This window comes from Alternaria infectoria (assembly GCF_024043175.1).
Source record: "Alternaria infectoria strain BMP 0036 chromosome Unknown scaffold_4, whole genome shotgun sequence".
Lineage (NCBI taxonomy): Eukaryota > Fungi > Ascomycota > Dothideomycetes > Pleosporales > Pleosporaceae > Alternaria > Alternaria infectoria.
In genome coordinates, this window is record NW_026250693.1 from 242,057 (window position 1) to 257,766 (window position 15,710).

Consider the following 15,710-nt stretch of genomic DNA (forward strand, 5'->3'; position numbering starts at 1 on the left):
TGGCGTCCGAGAGTGAAGAGAGTGAATGGTGGGGGCAGCGTAGTCTGAGCGTGGGTGCCGAACGCTCCACACAGGCATCTCATTCTGCTCACCAAGGCCCAGCGTCACGACTCACGACCCACCCAGTGCCACCGGCTGCCCGTCGCACGCTGGAGCCCGCATCGCTGCAATTCAATTATTGCGCCGCTCACTGGTCCCGGGAGCGCGAACATTTCGAGCCTTGTTCCCCGTGGAGGACAGCAGCCACAGTCCAATATCTACTCGTGACAGGCCGTTGTCGCTGTGCGAGGCCAGCACTCAGCACGCATCAAGCAACAGACAATCCCGCTCTTACGCTGGGCCTCTCGAACCTAGTATTATTTCTCGCAGCCTACCTTCCAGTGCCAGTGCAGGGCCTACTTCGGCTTGGTTGCAGCTGAGGTCCGCAGCTAACGTGGGGTGCGCCCATCCGATTCAGAGCACGCGCCGACGCAGCTACATCATCGCTTTCCCGTGAGAGGCACACTCGCAATATCCGCCGCCCACCAAAGAGGGCACCACCCCGTCTGAAAACCCATGGACTTTGCCAGACCAGAGGGCCAAATGGAGGTACAGTCGGCCCATGACACGAGCTCCAAGAGGGGCATGCTCCAGGATGCCATCTTCCCAGCGTTCGGCAACGATGCGGGCGCCCCCAGCGTGGAATCGCCAGAGCAGCTGCAGAAGAACGATCCGCTGGGCACGCAAATCTGGAAGCTGTACTCGCGGGCAAAGACGCAGCTCCCCAATGCTGAGCGCATGGAGAACCTGACCTGGCGGATGATGGCCATGAACATGCGCCGCGCCGAGATGGATCGCAATAAAGGGTACGCATATGCCGCACTTGCTTTTGCGTCGCTACCACTTGACTCCCCAATACCAGCTGGCTAACTGTGATTCCTCGCGCGCAGGCCCGCTCCCGATGCGCACCACGCTGAAATGATGCCGCCGCCGCCCTCAACAGCAGGCGCAAGACCGCCGCCAAGATCCGCTCCCAGCGGCATCGCCCAGCAGCTGCGCAAGTCGCAGGACCAGCAAGCGCAGGTACAGCAGAACTCGCCTCACGACGCCATGAACCTGGACGATTTTATATTTCCGTCGTCCGTCGGCAGTCCTGCAGGCCTGTCGCCCGAATTGTCGAATGAGGATGCGGCTCCATTTAATGCAACAGCCCCAGCGATACCGATAAGAAAGCCGCATCTAGCCAACGACCACAACCTCTCCCTCGCCCGCGCCTCCGCGCCCTCGGTGCCTCCTACTATCCACAGAGAGGATGAATTTGGCTACGTTCCGCGACACGTCCGCAAGACCAGCATCGACGAGCGACGAGTGAGTTCCTTATCTCGATCCCTACCATTTCCTCACTAACCTCTTATCAGCCTCCCAAGCGGCGCGCTGAAGCCTCTCCTCTGGTCCCTCCCGTCAACAGTATCATGATACCCACCGACGCCCAGGCCGAGCACGACCTGCACCAGTACTCGCTCGACCACTCCATGCAGCCCCCCACCTTCCCAGCCTCACAGGCCCAGGCCCCCTTCAGCATAGACACCTTCTCCATGCACGACGACCCCGTCATACACTCCGCCGGCCCTTACCAGCAGAACTTCTCGGGCTTCTCCCCTGTCGGTTCGCCCCTCATGAGCCACAACGCCTTCAACTCCAACATGTTCAACCAGCAGTCCATGGCCTCCTCCCTCAACTCCACCGACTACTACTCCCCACCCAGCTCCGCCTTCCCCTCCACCGTCTCCACCCCACAGCCCATCCCCGAGGACAACCAGATGTACTTTGACCGGAGTGGCATGGACATCCGCAACTCGCACGGCGGGGCCTCGTATGGACCCCACCGCCCCTCCAACCTGTCGACCTCCATGCAGCCGCAGTTCATCTTCAATCCTGGAGCCGGCGGTCCCGACTCTGTCTTCAGTCCAGTCACGAGCACTAGTGGCTCGCTACCATTCTCCTCGGCGTCGTCGTTTGGTCAGTCGAGTCACGTAGATCCGTCTCAAGTACTCCACAACCATCTGCCGCTACGACAGCAGCACGAGATGCAGATGGGACGTCAGGAGAACATGTTCACCTTCGGCGCAGATTCTGACGCCGAGGACGACGAAGGAAGCGCGTTCGCAGACCGTACCATGCCACAAGACTACTCGCAGATGGAGGACGGGTCACTTGACTTCAATGCTGGCTACCAGTGGGAGACAAATCTCTCGAATCAATTCAACCCGATGCAAGCGCGGTACCCGGCAGGACCCCCACGCAAAACGGTCACAATTGGCGGCACCGAAATGGTGCACTCACCGCAAGATCACTGGAGTCCTGGGGGCAGTCTTGGGCGGACGCATGGCTCGGCTGCCTCTGTAAGCGACATACGCAATCGAGGGAGCGATCCACGACGCCAGAAAATACCCCGCACTAGCTCAACACCTAACGCTGCTGGAATGCTGCACCAGGGCATGCATGGTCTAGTCTCGTCACCCAATTCACCGCCAGAATCTGGCTTTAATTCTGCAGCCCCATCACGGCCTCAAAGTCCTGGTGGTTCGAAGCAGGGTGACGGCGGTGCCCCCACAACCTGCACCAACTGTTTTACCCAGACGACGCCTTTGTGGAGACGCAACCCGGAGGGACATCCACTTTGCAATGCATGTGGCTTGTTCTTAAAGCTGCACGGAGTTGTTCGGCCCTTGTCGCTCAAGACCGATGTAATCAAGAAGCGCAACCGCGGGAGCGGCAACGCACCTGTAGGCACGACATCTACGCGATCGTCAAAGAAGTCGTCGCGAAAGAACTCAATCGCGCACACCCCGGTGACGACTCCCACGTCCCACAAGGCGGCCGAGTCTGAGTCTCCAAAATCTACTGGCTCTGGTGGAGGCGCCTCCGGTACTATGTCTTCATCTACCACACCGACATCCTCAAAACCGAGCGGTGTGGTTCCAATCGCGCCTGGCCCGCCTAAGTCCAACAGCTCCGTAAACTTGGCACAGACTCGCACTGTCGCTCCTGCGCCGAAGCGTGTTCGCGGCTCGAGCAAAGTGGAATCACAGGAGCTCGAAATGGGCGATGCGGACGATACGAGTGGGAGAGCGCCATTGCGCAGAAAAGACACTGCCATCGCTAGTCCCAGTCCTTTCCCAGGTCAGAATCTGGGCGCACTTCCGATGGGTGCCATGGGCCAAGGCCTGCAATCATCTGGTCCTGCTGAATGGGTAAGTAACTTCTGCTCAAAGATCAAACGAAAAATACTAACGAATGAACTACAGGAATGGTTGACTATGAGCTTGTGATCTCAGCAAATTCTCGCGCATCCCTCACTATCCACCACCAGTTCCAAACACCGATCTGGAGGAGCGCTTTGGGGCATATTACGAACCTATGTCTGCGTTTGCTTTCACACGATGTACCCGGTGTTTCGGAGTTCCGCGAGCATGGTCATGCTAGGGGCCTATTTTGCTTGTTCACTCACACGTCTTTACCTCGCCTTTGATACCTCCAAACTTTCCGCGATGCGATTTACACCCTTGCAACGATAGACGCGGTCTGGCTGCTTTTCTTCCCGGTTTTTTTGTGACATACCCTGTTTGCTTTTGTTTTTTCCAACTGGCTAGCCAGCAAGATGGAGGAGGCAGGCGCTCCATCAAGTTGCAACAACCGCTCTAATATCTTGACGAAGACGGAGGACCGCTCATCTCTTATAAGACGTTCTGTCTTATAAGAACGAGGTGGTTCGTGTCACATTGCATGAGCTTATGAGAGAAAGAGAGATAGGAAGAGAGATATCCCGGGGGGCTCCACCCGAATGCATAGAAGAAAGGTGGTGATGTTTACGCATCTTCTGCACATTTTGGTGTCTTTGAACGATGCTGCTGAGTTCGACTCGAGTCTTGTTTGAGCGTCTTGCTTTTCTACCTTACACACGGGCTGGAGAATCTAGGTGGAACCCTATGAGCAAAGCACACAAGACGAGAGGCGGAAGGTGTGTACATAGGAGACGGGAGAACCTTACACGATGTCCTGTGCGGCTTTTTTTGTGATATCCTTGACGACCGATTGCTTTGGGCGTACCGTAACGTGGAGGAGAGGCTGCGAATGCTATATCTTTGACGACCTTTTTACTGGCGCTGGCTATGATCTTGTGACTTGTGAGATGAACTTGCCGCATATGTATCATCACTCTTGAAAAAAGTTTGCCTCATATGCCATTGCGAGACATGATTATAGGGAACGTTCGGAACGTGTTTCCGAGCCCCTCCCCGATGCTCATCATACGTCATACTTAGCTAAGGCGCGGAGCCACCTAGGTACCATGCTTACAGTAACGATCCTTTCCATCGACAACTACGCTCTGTTCTTATAACTCCACACAAAACTACTCGCATCACGTGAAAATAAGCTAGTTCTCTAAAACACAATCCACGATGCCGAAAGCCCTGATCTTGGTCGCCGATGGGTCCGAGGAGATTGAATTCGTGACTCCCTACGATGGTACGTTGAATACGTTCTGTTTCTTCACGCCCACGAGCTGTAGAAAGGCACGTGCGAGCCTAGAATAGTCGTCCCCATATGAGAGACCCCACGAAGAGTGCATGAAAGAGGATATTGTTGCGGATGCTTGAGAGCAATAGCTGCCTACTTGGTTCAGAATGACTAGTAGCTAAACGCCACTTTATATGACCGGCTGGTTGTGGAAAAAGAGGCATACTTGAGTTGTTACTAACATGCCATCCATCCTAGTACTTACCCGCGCGGGCTTCGAAGTCACATCCGCTGGTGTAGAGCTTAAGAACGAAGACTATGCACAGTAAGGATCCCCAGATCCTGTTCCCCGTCCCCATCCCCGTATTATCCTACCTTAACCCCCCTCAAATCTCCGGTGGTCAAAGCAACTCATTCCGCCTTTTAGCATGTCACGCAACATACGCATCGTACCCGACTACCCAAACCTGCGATTCGTACCTTTCGATACAGCGGATGAAGACTACGACATTCTAATCCTGCCCGGCGGTGCACCAGGCGCAAAGACGTTTTGCTCTACCCCTGCAGTTCTTTCACTGATATGCAAGTTCCGGAGAGAAGGGAGATGGGTGGCTGCTATCTGCGCTGCTACAACGGCGCTTGTTGCTGCGGAGAGTACTACGGGCCAGGGCAAGAAGAGAGTCACGAGTCATCCTAGTGTGAGGAAAGAAGTTGAGCAGGCGGGGTGGGAGTATAGTGAGGAGAGGGTTGTGGTTGATCACGGGATTATCACGAGTCGGGGGCCGGGGACTGCGATGCTTTTTGCGCTTACGATTGTGGAGGTGATGTGTGGGAAGGATAAGAGGGCGGAGGTGGAGGGGCCGATGGTTTGTGCTAAGACTCTGTAAAGGGTCAAAGGAATGATTTTGAAGGAAAGGAGGTATACTTACTCGTTCTGGGTATGACATCGAGTGGCGATGAGATGTTATACGAGTAAAGAGTACAAGGCAAGAACTGGAGCCGTTACTACCTGTTGCTATACATGTCTTTCTTGCTTGCACCACGTTCTGAGCGTAGAAAGATCACACCAAGAGCTCTAATTCTCACCACGATACTCGCTTAGCCTTTGTAGCTGTCGATCTTTTGTCTCACTAACAAGAGTCTGTACGCCGCATATGTTGGAAAAGGTTAGTAGTTCACATCTCGCATGGGGGTGCTACCCGTTGGCATCATTCGTGCTTCGTCCTCGCACCTTGCAACGTACTGAACTGCATCTCCAGTCTCTTCGGAACGACATAATATGTCTGGGTTTCGTATGACCAGAGTAGCACGTTTCGTTTTACTCCGCTAATCTATATCTTTCGCATCAGCTATTCTTCTCGTGATCTCCATCTCTATTCGCAAGCCTTCTTCTATGCCCATGTGCTCTTCTCTCTGAATTCGATTGTCGGGTGAGGGGGTCCCAATGACTTCGAATAAAGTCGTCGTGAATAGATCTACATCTGTTTATACACTTTACAGTCCTTCTCGTTCTTCACTTAAGAAACTTCTTTTGCTACCTCTTGGTTTCATTCGGTCGCTATGATGATTCAATCATAACACTAGGAAACAATCAACTCGCGTAGAATGGAATATCAGGACTGCCAACTACACTGTCATGATATGATCATTTTGAAACCGGAAGATACTGTAAATTCGCAGCTCCATACGCCGTTTCACCATCATGTACACGTAAGTCGTGAGACTCTTGGCACATGAAGTTTGGTGCTGCGCGAATAATTCTGGTGATGCCCAAGCAACATCAAAGCCATCGCAATCATGCCGTATACCAGAATGCAATCTCAAACCAGCCCGAGCCAAGACCACCTGGGCAGGCTCTAGTTTGAGGTTAAGGCGCACTCTATCGTTAATAATGCCAAGAGCGCCACTAGTTATTACTACACCAGATTTTATGGCTTTCAAGATGCTTGCCGTACTAATCATGAATAAATGGCTGACCAAGAGCAGGTTATTCTTGCGCAGATGCGAGGATCACGTGAGTACACCGGTGTGCTAGCACCGGGCGATCTACAACCCGAATTGATGACGGCGAAGAGGCGGGGAAATCGGTCCGCCTAGGGCAACGGCTAACCTCAGCAACGAGGGCGAACGCGAAAGCGAAAGTTTGGAAGCACATTTGCATGGGAGGATGGTAGAGCACTTCTTCGCTCTGATTGGACGTCGGAATACGCGCGATACGGTGGGCTAAAGTTTGTCGAGACGAGAACTGTCCTACAATCGCCAAGTGCCACAGCGCTGTTGAACGTATGCCAGTGAGTATTTCCTTGTGGTATGTACTACGTAGTGAGTGTGGCTGGCCATGTGCTTGGGCTTGGGCTTGCTGCGCGACATATCGGCCTGTCTTAACGGCGCTTACTTCTTCGTTGCCTGGTTGGACGCGTGGACATGTCCATGTACTAGGGTAAGCGACGAGGCGTCTTTCGCATCGGTTATGTGGTTTGTCCATGGGTCCTCCATGATAAAGTGCTTACGATGCGTTTGTTGGAGGACCAAGAGCGAGGAAGGTGGTGCAGCGACATGTCGGAACATCGTGATCCGGTGTGGGCAGCCATTCCTCCTTGCTTGTGGAGTCCTTGCTGCAAGTTCTGACTGTCGCAAAGTTGGGTAGCTGCACAGGCAGTCGTATGTCGTATCCATCGACTTCATATTGGATGAATCAGCAAGGATTATAATGATGGAGAATGGCCAGCGAAGGATTCGAATTCGGGTACATTCCCGTGCTGGTGCAGCAGCCTCGCGTAGAGATCTGGCTCGGTTAGATGAACGGAAGACGGAAGAGGCGTCAGCCGCAGCAAGGGTCCAGCAGCTCCTTCTTGCACCTGCCTCTCTTTAACGACCTGGTTACACAAACATATCCATCGTGCACTGCCTGCACCGACACGAAGGACGATTGCTCTTTAATCGTCGGAATGGATGGCGCGTGCGGTCCGTTGCCAGGGTTCTGCTGATGCCCCTCACCGACCGTGCTCACCAACGCCCGCGCAGGGTAATGATCCTTCCGAGCCGCACATACGCGTCAGTCTAGGCTGCTTGGTGAAGCACTTCGGGCGTACTCCCCGTACTGTAAGGCCATCGATTGGATCGTCTCTCACCGTCAAAGATAAAGACCGATGGCGCTGAGGCATATTCGACAACCTCTACGAAGAACATATGAGGTACTCGCCAAGAATGTCCGATTTGTTCCTTTGGCCCAGTGGTCTGACGTCGAGTACGAATGGAGTGCTGAGGGCTGAACTCAATGTGTGACCCCGAGACACAAACGGTCAGGCTTGGCCTGGGGATCGTCGAGCGCTTTGCCCGTCAGACCCTAGCGGTCAGTAGACGGCTCCATCGCTAACAGCGCGACCGCCGGAACCAAGGATCCGCTCTGTGTATACACCGTATCAACCGTATAGAGCGAAGCGCACCAATGATCCTGGCTTTTCTAGACCAGGGGAAACATTCTCGGTATATGTAGAAGGACGACCACGTCGCGACTCCACCCGCCACTCACCGTCCACCTTTCCGACACCAACACGCAGCACCCGCAGGTGATATATCGAACCTAAGGGCAACCCTACTGCTCACCTCGAAGATGGCCGCCAAATTCGACAACATCAACACCTCCGCGGTGCCTCCTACACAGGAATCTACGATGATGGACAGCCAAACTATGGCGCAGTTGACGCACACGCTGCAGACTGTGGCTATCGCAACCCTCTTTTTCGCAGTCTGCGCATACGTCCCCAAGCTTAAACGAAAGGCCCAGCTGGGAAGCCTGCCGGTTCTCGGCGGAGAGACCGGAGAGAAACACCGACAGGCATACCTCACTTCTGCTAAGAAGATGTATGAAGATGGTTACGCCAAAGTAAGCTAACCGTGGGTCTTTTGAAATGCTCTTACTTACAGCGCTGTTAGTTCAAAGACTCAGTGTACAGAATTGTAGGAGAGCAAGGTATGTTTGCGTATTCCAAGAAAAAAGAAAGTGCATCGCTCATATCTCTTTAGGCGAAGACAATATCGTCATACCCTCAAGTCTGCTCCCAGAGCTGCGAAAACTCCCGGATGATGTTCTCAGCTTCCCTGCCGCCGTCAAGCAGGTATGTAGACATGAGCAATTGATGTCGAAACAAAGCTAACTTTCTATAGCTCATGGAAGTCAAATACACCAAACTGCAGGTTGAGGGAGCGACCGGTCTTCATTCGGTCAAGCATGACCTCACACCAGCACTCCGTAGGTCGAAACGAACAACGCTGCTCACGAGCTGGTGAAGCTGACATTATGGCAGCTCGATTAAACCCAACAATCGCCACGGAAGTCGACATCGCTCTACGAGAGTCTATGCCCCCATGCGAAGAATGGACTGACGTTTACATTTTCAAAGAGCTCGTCGATGTCATTGCAAAGGTCTCCGGTCGCATTTTCGTCGGACCAGAACTATGTCGCAACCCAGAATACATCAAGCTCGGAACGAACTACACAATGGATCTCGTGGCAGGAGTCACAGCTTGCAAGAAGGTCCGCCCATGGCTGAAGCCGTTCCTGTGTCCCCGCCTCCCAGAGATCGTCAAGCTTCGCAAAATCGAGCAACAACTGAGCGACTTTCTGCACCCGATCGTAGAGGAGAGGATGACCGCCAAGGCGAAAGATCCGAATTGGCAAGAGCCAGACGACATGCTGCAGTGGATGATTACGAGGGGTAAAGGTAAAGACACGATCGACGAAATTACCAGGTTCCAACTCGGTCTCATCTTCGCCGCCATCCATACCACAAGCATGACCGTCACCAGCATTATGCACACACTCGCCGTCACGCCAGAGTACATTGATCCTCTCCGTGAGGAGATCCGCAATGTCATGGCCAACAACGATGGGGTCATTACTTCCCGCGCTCTGCAACAGATGGAGAAAGTCGATAGCTACATGAAGGAAGTCATCCGCTTCTACCCAACAGGCTACAGTAAGTAACACCCTGTCGCTGTGCATCACTCTTGGAGAATATCACAACTAACCCCACCCCCTCCAGCGGCCTTCAACCGCCGCGTCCTCAAAGGCATCACCCTCAGCAACGGCCAATACATCCCACCCGGCGTCACCATCGAAGTCCCCTCAGCAGCCGTCTACCTCGACGAAAAGAACTACCCCTCCGCCGACGAATTCGACGGTTTCCGCGCCTACAAGGCACGCCAGAGCGGCAAAGCAGCGGACATTGCACGCAACCAGTTCGTCACCACCAACGAGACCAACCTCAATTTCGGCTACGGAGCCCACGCTTGCCCAGGCCGCTTCTTCGCTGCCAATGAGATCAAGATGATTTTGGTTAGGCTGATTCTTGAGTATGATGTTAAGATGCCGAATGATGAGACGGTGAGGTATCCGATGGTTGATGTGAGCACGCAGAGTATGCCTGATCCGACGAAGGCGTTGAAGTTTAGGAAGGTGCAGATTTGAGTGCGTGGGATGGTGTTGGTTTGGATCATATACACATACATGACAGGGAAGAGCATGGAAGCAGGTCTAGAGACGGTTTTTCTACTCGGCTTGTGTAGCGACTGTTGCGACGGGTCGTTGTTTCTGCTGCATACCTTTCTCTCTTTTGCGACTTCCTCTTTTCTGATAGCTCGATATCATTCCTCTGGCCAAGAAGCGCCATGCTTTCATTCTACAACATATGTGTCCGCTTCCTCACATCCACCCAATTATGCACTGTCTCCACATGGGTTGACGATACCCAACGCTATCACATCACCCCCTCCGTCCTCGACACGTTCATCGATAGCATCCTGACCCTTCGGTGTGACCTGGCCTAGCACGAAAAGATACATGTCAGCTTTCGCACCTCTGAGCACACAACCATCACCCAACCCTTTTTTGAAACGAGAAGAAATAAAAACATACCATCCCCACTGTTATCCTCACTCACGGTATCCCAGCCCATACACCCAGTCACTCCGATGATAAGTCCGATGACATTTATCCCAACGACCGCTAGACTAGTGACGAGGATGAGTAGAAGCATGCCGGGGATGTTGGTAGTAGAAGAAGCGTTTTCGTTAACGGTGGTTGGGATGTCCACAGGTATTAGCGTGGTGGAGAGGTGGTCTGATGGCATGATCGGTCGTTTGATGGATGATGATCGTTATGAAATCGTAGGCCGAGAGAATTGTTCGACTCGCAGGTCTTCGGAAAGAAAGAGTGTTGCGATAAATGGAGTAAGATAATAGCGATGTAAATGATCAGTCTTCTTGCGTCACCCTCAGTACGAGTGTGATGAGCGGGAGATGAGTGATGTTGTTGATAACGAGCGTGATGTGATCAGCGCGAGGAAGTCACGCGTAAGAATCGTCGATAGGCATGCGGAAGAGCGTTTTTTGTAGGAGACGCTGGTCATCGGTGTAGAGTGAGTGTGTCTGGGTTTTGTCTTACGCTATGGTGGAGGCGCTGGGACTGTCTTGGATTTGTCTGAGTTAGGATGCAACTTCAACACCGTGAATGAGTTTGATGAAGATGATAGAGGATGAATGATGTGTTGGTCTTCAAGGCTATTCTACGCTGGGGATGGAATACAACAGCTGATGATCTCCCAGCGCACTGCGGATGGGATTATACGAGGCCTAGCTTTCGCAGATTTTCTACTAGAGACAGAGGCCGTGCGTGGAGCAGTGCGCACAGTTCTTGCTAATGGGATATGGGCAACGCGTCTACCAAGACAAGGCAATAAAAGATCTCAAGTCACGAAGCCATGCAAATGGGAAAAGTATGTCAAAATCAAAATGTACATTGTGGGTATATTGTAATTATCATATCTTCCGACGAAATATTCCGGCGTTCATCATACGCTCATAACACGAGCATTCATCGTAATGAACCTCTACAGTTTCAGATGCACGTGGCAACCTGAGACCCTCCTATCGAGACCCTTCATCTCCTACTCCTCGCGTCCGCGCCTCCTGTTGTTATCAATAAAGACCTTCTTGAACCTAAAGTGGCACAAGTCCTTCGTAACCTGCCACGAGCTCTTCGCATTCTCAGCAACAAGCTGGCGTGTAGGCTTCTGGAACAACTGGTCAATCTCCTCAAGCGTCAGATCCTTCGTCTCAGGCATGAAGAAGATCTGGTAGAACCAGCCCAGCACGGCGATGCCGCCGTAGAAACCCAGCGCAAGACCAGTCTTGGTGAAGGTGTTCTGCATGCCAGTGAAGTTGTAGGTGACGATGAAGGAGGACAGGAAGAGCCATCCGGTGGAGGTGGTCATACCGTAGGAACGGAGGTAGGTGGGGTAGACCTCGGAGGGAATGACCCAGGTCAATGCGGCGTAGGAACCGAAGAACAGCTCGTAGAGAATGAGACCGGTGAAGTAGGTGCCGAGAGTAGCGCTCAGAGAATCCATGTGGTATGAGATACCGACAAGGACGAGACCAACCAGGAAACCAGGCAACATGGCAATGGCCCAGAAGCGACGACCGCAGGTCTCCATGAGGAAGATGGCGGGGATGGTACCGAGGAGGAGGGAACCGCCTCCGACAAGAGACATGTAGTTGGCGGTTACGGTGTCGAAGCCGACTTGGTGCATCAGGACAGACATGTAGTACATGATGGCGTTGATACCGGTGAACTGGCCGAGGAAGATCATGATGTTGGCGTAGATGATGGCGCGGCGAGCACGCGGCTTGGTGAAGAAGTCCATCCATGGGAAGCGGTTGGTGCGTCCGGCAGCGACCTCAGCCTCTTCCATCTCAGTGCTGACCTTCATGACGAAGAACTCCTCGCGTGCCTCATGAGTAGCAGTGCCGCGAATGCGCTTCCAGACCTTGAAGGCCTCCAGAGGCTTGCCCTTGTGCATAAGGTATCGAGGGGATTCGGGCATGAAGAGGATACCGACACCCATGATGGTGGAGAAGACGAGGGAGCTTCCGAGGATGTAACGCCAGTTACCAGGCACAGTGATGAACATGGCGGCGACGGCGTAGCCAAGAACTTCTCCGAGGGCGATGTTGAATTGGTAGAGGGAGACGAGGTTACCACGGAGTCTGCTCTCGACAGTCTCAGCGACGTAGACGGGTACGGTACCACCTTCGAGACCGACACCAGCACCGAGGATGACACGGGCGGCGACGATCATGCCGTAGTTCATGGATCCGGCTTCGAGCGCACCGCCGATGGTGTAGAGAATACACGAGATGATGATGGCCCAGCGGCGACCAAAGTATTCGTTGCAGGGCGAGATGAGGAAGGCACCAGCGACGGCTCCGAGCGGCATACCAGAGTTGACGAGCGAGTTTTGCTGGGCAGTAAGGTGGAGGTCGTCGGGAAGTGTGAGGTTAGCACCAGAGATGAGCGACTGGTCCAGGCCAGATAGCAGACCACCCATGGATGCGAACGCGACAATCATCCATGTGAAATGCTTTGGGTTCTTGAACTCGATGTCGAAGAAGCCCTTTTGGTAGTTGGCCTGCTCCAACTCCTTCTCAAGATCCTGGATCAGGTTCTCGGATTCCCATCCTCTCGCATCCTCGAGTTGTTCTGTCTTTGCCTTGGGTGCGGAGTAGTCCGGTGTAGGTGCGACCTGGATCTTGTCGGCTTTTTCGGTTTGCAGAGTGTGCTGCGGCGACGAGGTCTCCTCGACCATCTTGGTGTCCTTCTCGTCCATGATGGGCAGTGATCAACAAGAGATCAACAGTGAGGAAGGGAGGAAGAAAAAGGAAGAAAGGCTGCAGCAAAAGGCTGGTATCTCACAACCCCCTCCCAAGCGGATGCATCTCCGCCCTTTATAAACCCCAGTGGAGACGACCCATGCCCATGGAGAAGCCTCCCCATGGCGCTCTCCATCCCACCACCAACGTGACGTGACGTACGCGTGGAGTCTCCATGGCACGAACGCGGCAAAAAATTTGCCTTGCGCGGATCGCAATGCCGGGGTAGTAAGCACCAGCGCAAAGCCGGTTGTTGCAGACTTATCATGGGCTGCCCAGGAAGAGTATAGACGGGTGGAGATAAACAAGCAAAGGACCGACCGCCTTGGTGGAGCTTGGCTGCAAAGAAGCTTCTAGCGCCCCACATGCGGCTCTGCGGTTGGATCCAATATTCCTGCCGAGATACTCTCCGGACAGGTGTGGAAGGTCGCGCGTGTAGTCGTCTCGAGGAACTTTGGCATACCACAGCAAGACTTCTTTGTCGCTGGTATTGAGGGCGCCAAGTTTGACATGAAGATAAGCATCGCGGAACATGCGGCAGTGGCGCCTGGCGTAACGTTCGCGACCAGTTCTCGCTGTTCCCAAACTACCAGGCATCTCGAACGGCCCAACCAATACCAAACTCTGCGCGCTACGCCAACAAACAACGCGCGCAATGACGTCGAACGCCCTCGTGATGTGTCAGGAAACGGCGCGAATAGCAATCCCCCCAAGATCAGAAAGTCCATGCGTGCATCGGAATCGGAGCATGGGGAGGGGGCGGGTTGGTGTGAAGGCCATGCATGCATATCCCCTCACCATCGGAGAAAACGCTTTACTTCGGCGCCCATGCCTGTTTGGGACGAGCCGGGAGGGCAGCGCAGAGGGCGCATACCTTACTAAAGTACGCCGTCCGACTTGTTCCGCTCCAGCCTCGTCTTCCCCCGGTACTCCAGCCCGTGTTGTTGGGTAGGTGGGTGGAACCCGGGGTCCTCGCATGGCCTCGCATGGCTCTCGCATGGCGGGTTGGGGGCTGCTTCGGGCAGAACCGGCGGCGCAGACTTCACTGTTCAAGCATCCGGGAGAGAAGATGCTTAGCAGTTCTTATCGCTCCGACTGTGTTGTCGCTGATGTCGCATCTTGAGCGTTACTGTTGTCCCTCAGGTTTAGCACTGAAGGCGATATCAATAGCTGCGACCAGGCATCAAACCAGCACTGCGTTGATCTGAAAGTCGGAGGTGGACCACATCGCTAAACCCACCACCAAAGCGCCAACATCGGACCATTCGACTCCCTCCGACATTCTAGAGCTCCGATCCAATACGCTACCGCAAGAACCAGTTAAAGCCATTAGCTAAACCAGTCTTCATCCGACGAATCCATACCAAGCATCGTGAACTGCATGTGCAGGCGGTGTACCTGGTCGAGAAGCTTCAGTGGAGTGTGCCTTGACTCGGGCACCTGGAAATCCCATACCATGGCCTTGGCTACCTAAAACAGAGCTTGCATAATACAATACTCATGGTGTACATAGATCCACTCTGGGCTGGATCCCAAGAGTGATATTTTGCTTTGCTCTCTCTTCCTTTTCATGGTAATGTTGGTGGTTAGAACTCAACCCATCACCACTATCGCGGGCTTTGACCTGGAACGCGATGGTTTCATTTGTGTCCTGCGGCGCAATTACGCTGAGTTCTAGAGAGCATGGCTTTCTAACGTTACGACGCTGCGTATCGCAGCATGGGTACGCGGCTGTACCTGGGTATCGTCACACAAAGAAAGACTTCGCCGCACAGATATCGACTATCGCACGACATTCAGAGAGGTTTGTTCTTGACGTAGCATCGTTCATCAAGTCTTCTTGTTGCATTAAGTAGATTTCGAACCCGTAAGAGTCGCTGAAGAAGCGTCTCTGTTACAGCGACTTTGTGCCGCAACGCTCATTCGCCGCGTCATTCGACACCAACCAACCCCTTCCTCTCCACTTCACACACCCCAGTTTATAATCTTTCTCTTCTTTCTTTTGCTTCCCTCTCTTGCCGTTCCTAATTCTCTCACTCCTCACAACTTCGCCATCTTCTCCTCCCTGCCCACCAACCCCGGATGCGCCACCCTAACCGGCCTCGTAACAGCATAAAACGCCATACCGCTCGACTTGGTCGAAAACCGCACTTTACCTAAAGATGGGTGTACGAAGTCAGTATTTGTCTCACATGCAGTTCGTACATTGGTGATTACTCACTCCCCACATGAAAAAACGCAAAATCGCCCGCAACAAGATGATGCGTAATCCCCGTTGCCTCATCCAGCACATCAATCTGGCCGCTCAGAACATACTTCGTCTCCTCAAAGTCATAAGAAGCCGGTTTCGAAGGCCCGGCTTCGATCTTGTAGAAGCCGGATGTTAGGTGTGCGGGTGAAGCGGGGGTTTGTGTACGGATGCTGGCGTAAGTTAGAAATAGAGTTTAGATGATGGAGCGTGGCCTTGGAGGAAGTGAGACGACGCAGAGCGACGAGGA

General features: G+C 53.4%; 3 protein-coding genes across 3 annotated transcripts; 2 read left to right on the plus strand and 1 right to left on the minus strand.

Annotated features, from left to right (window-relative positions):
* Positions 1 to 555: 555 nt before the first annotated feature.
* On the plus strand, positions 556 to 3,311 carry J4E92_003078 (uncharacterized protein; the record flags this gene model as incomplete). The annotated part of the gene is made up of 5 exons (XM_051494478.1): positions 556 to 845; positions 930 to 1,347; positions 1,398 to 2,381; positions 2,688 to 3,233; positions 3,288 to 3,311. The coding sequence occupies 5 exons, from the start codon at positions 556 to 558 to the stop codon at positions 3,309 to 3,311; spliced, it is 2,262 nt and encodes a 753-aa protein (XP_051354771.1).
* A 4,802-nt stretch (positions 3,312 to 8,113) lies between these two features.
* On the plus strand, positions 8,114 to 9,970 carry J4E92_003079 (uncharacterized protein; the record flags this gene model as incomplete). The annotated part of the gene is made up of 6 exons (XM_051494479.1): positions 8,114 to 8,386; positions 8,437 to 8,473; positions 8,527 to 8,618; positions 8,668 to 8,752; positions 8,808 to 9,479; positions 9,546 to 9,970. The coding sequence occupies 6 exons, from the start codon at positions 8,114 to 8,116 to the stop codon at positions 9,968 to 9,970; spliced, it is 1,584 nt and encodes a 527-aa protein (XP_051354772.1).
* Positions 9,971 to 11,447: 1,477 nt separating this feature from the next.
* On the minus strand, positions 11,448 to 13,169 carry J4E92_003080 (uncharacterized protein; the record flags this gene model as incomplete). Its single annotated transcript, XM_051494480.1, has 1 exon — positions 11,448 to 13,169. One exon carries the CDS (start codon positions 13,167 to 13,169, stop codon positions 11,448 to 11,450), a length of 1,722 nt encoding a protein of 573 aa, XP_051354773.1.
* Between the last annotated feature and the right edge of the window lie 2,541 nt (positions 13,170 to 15,710).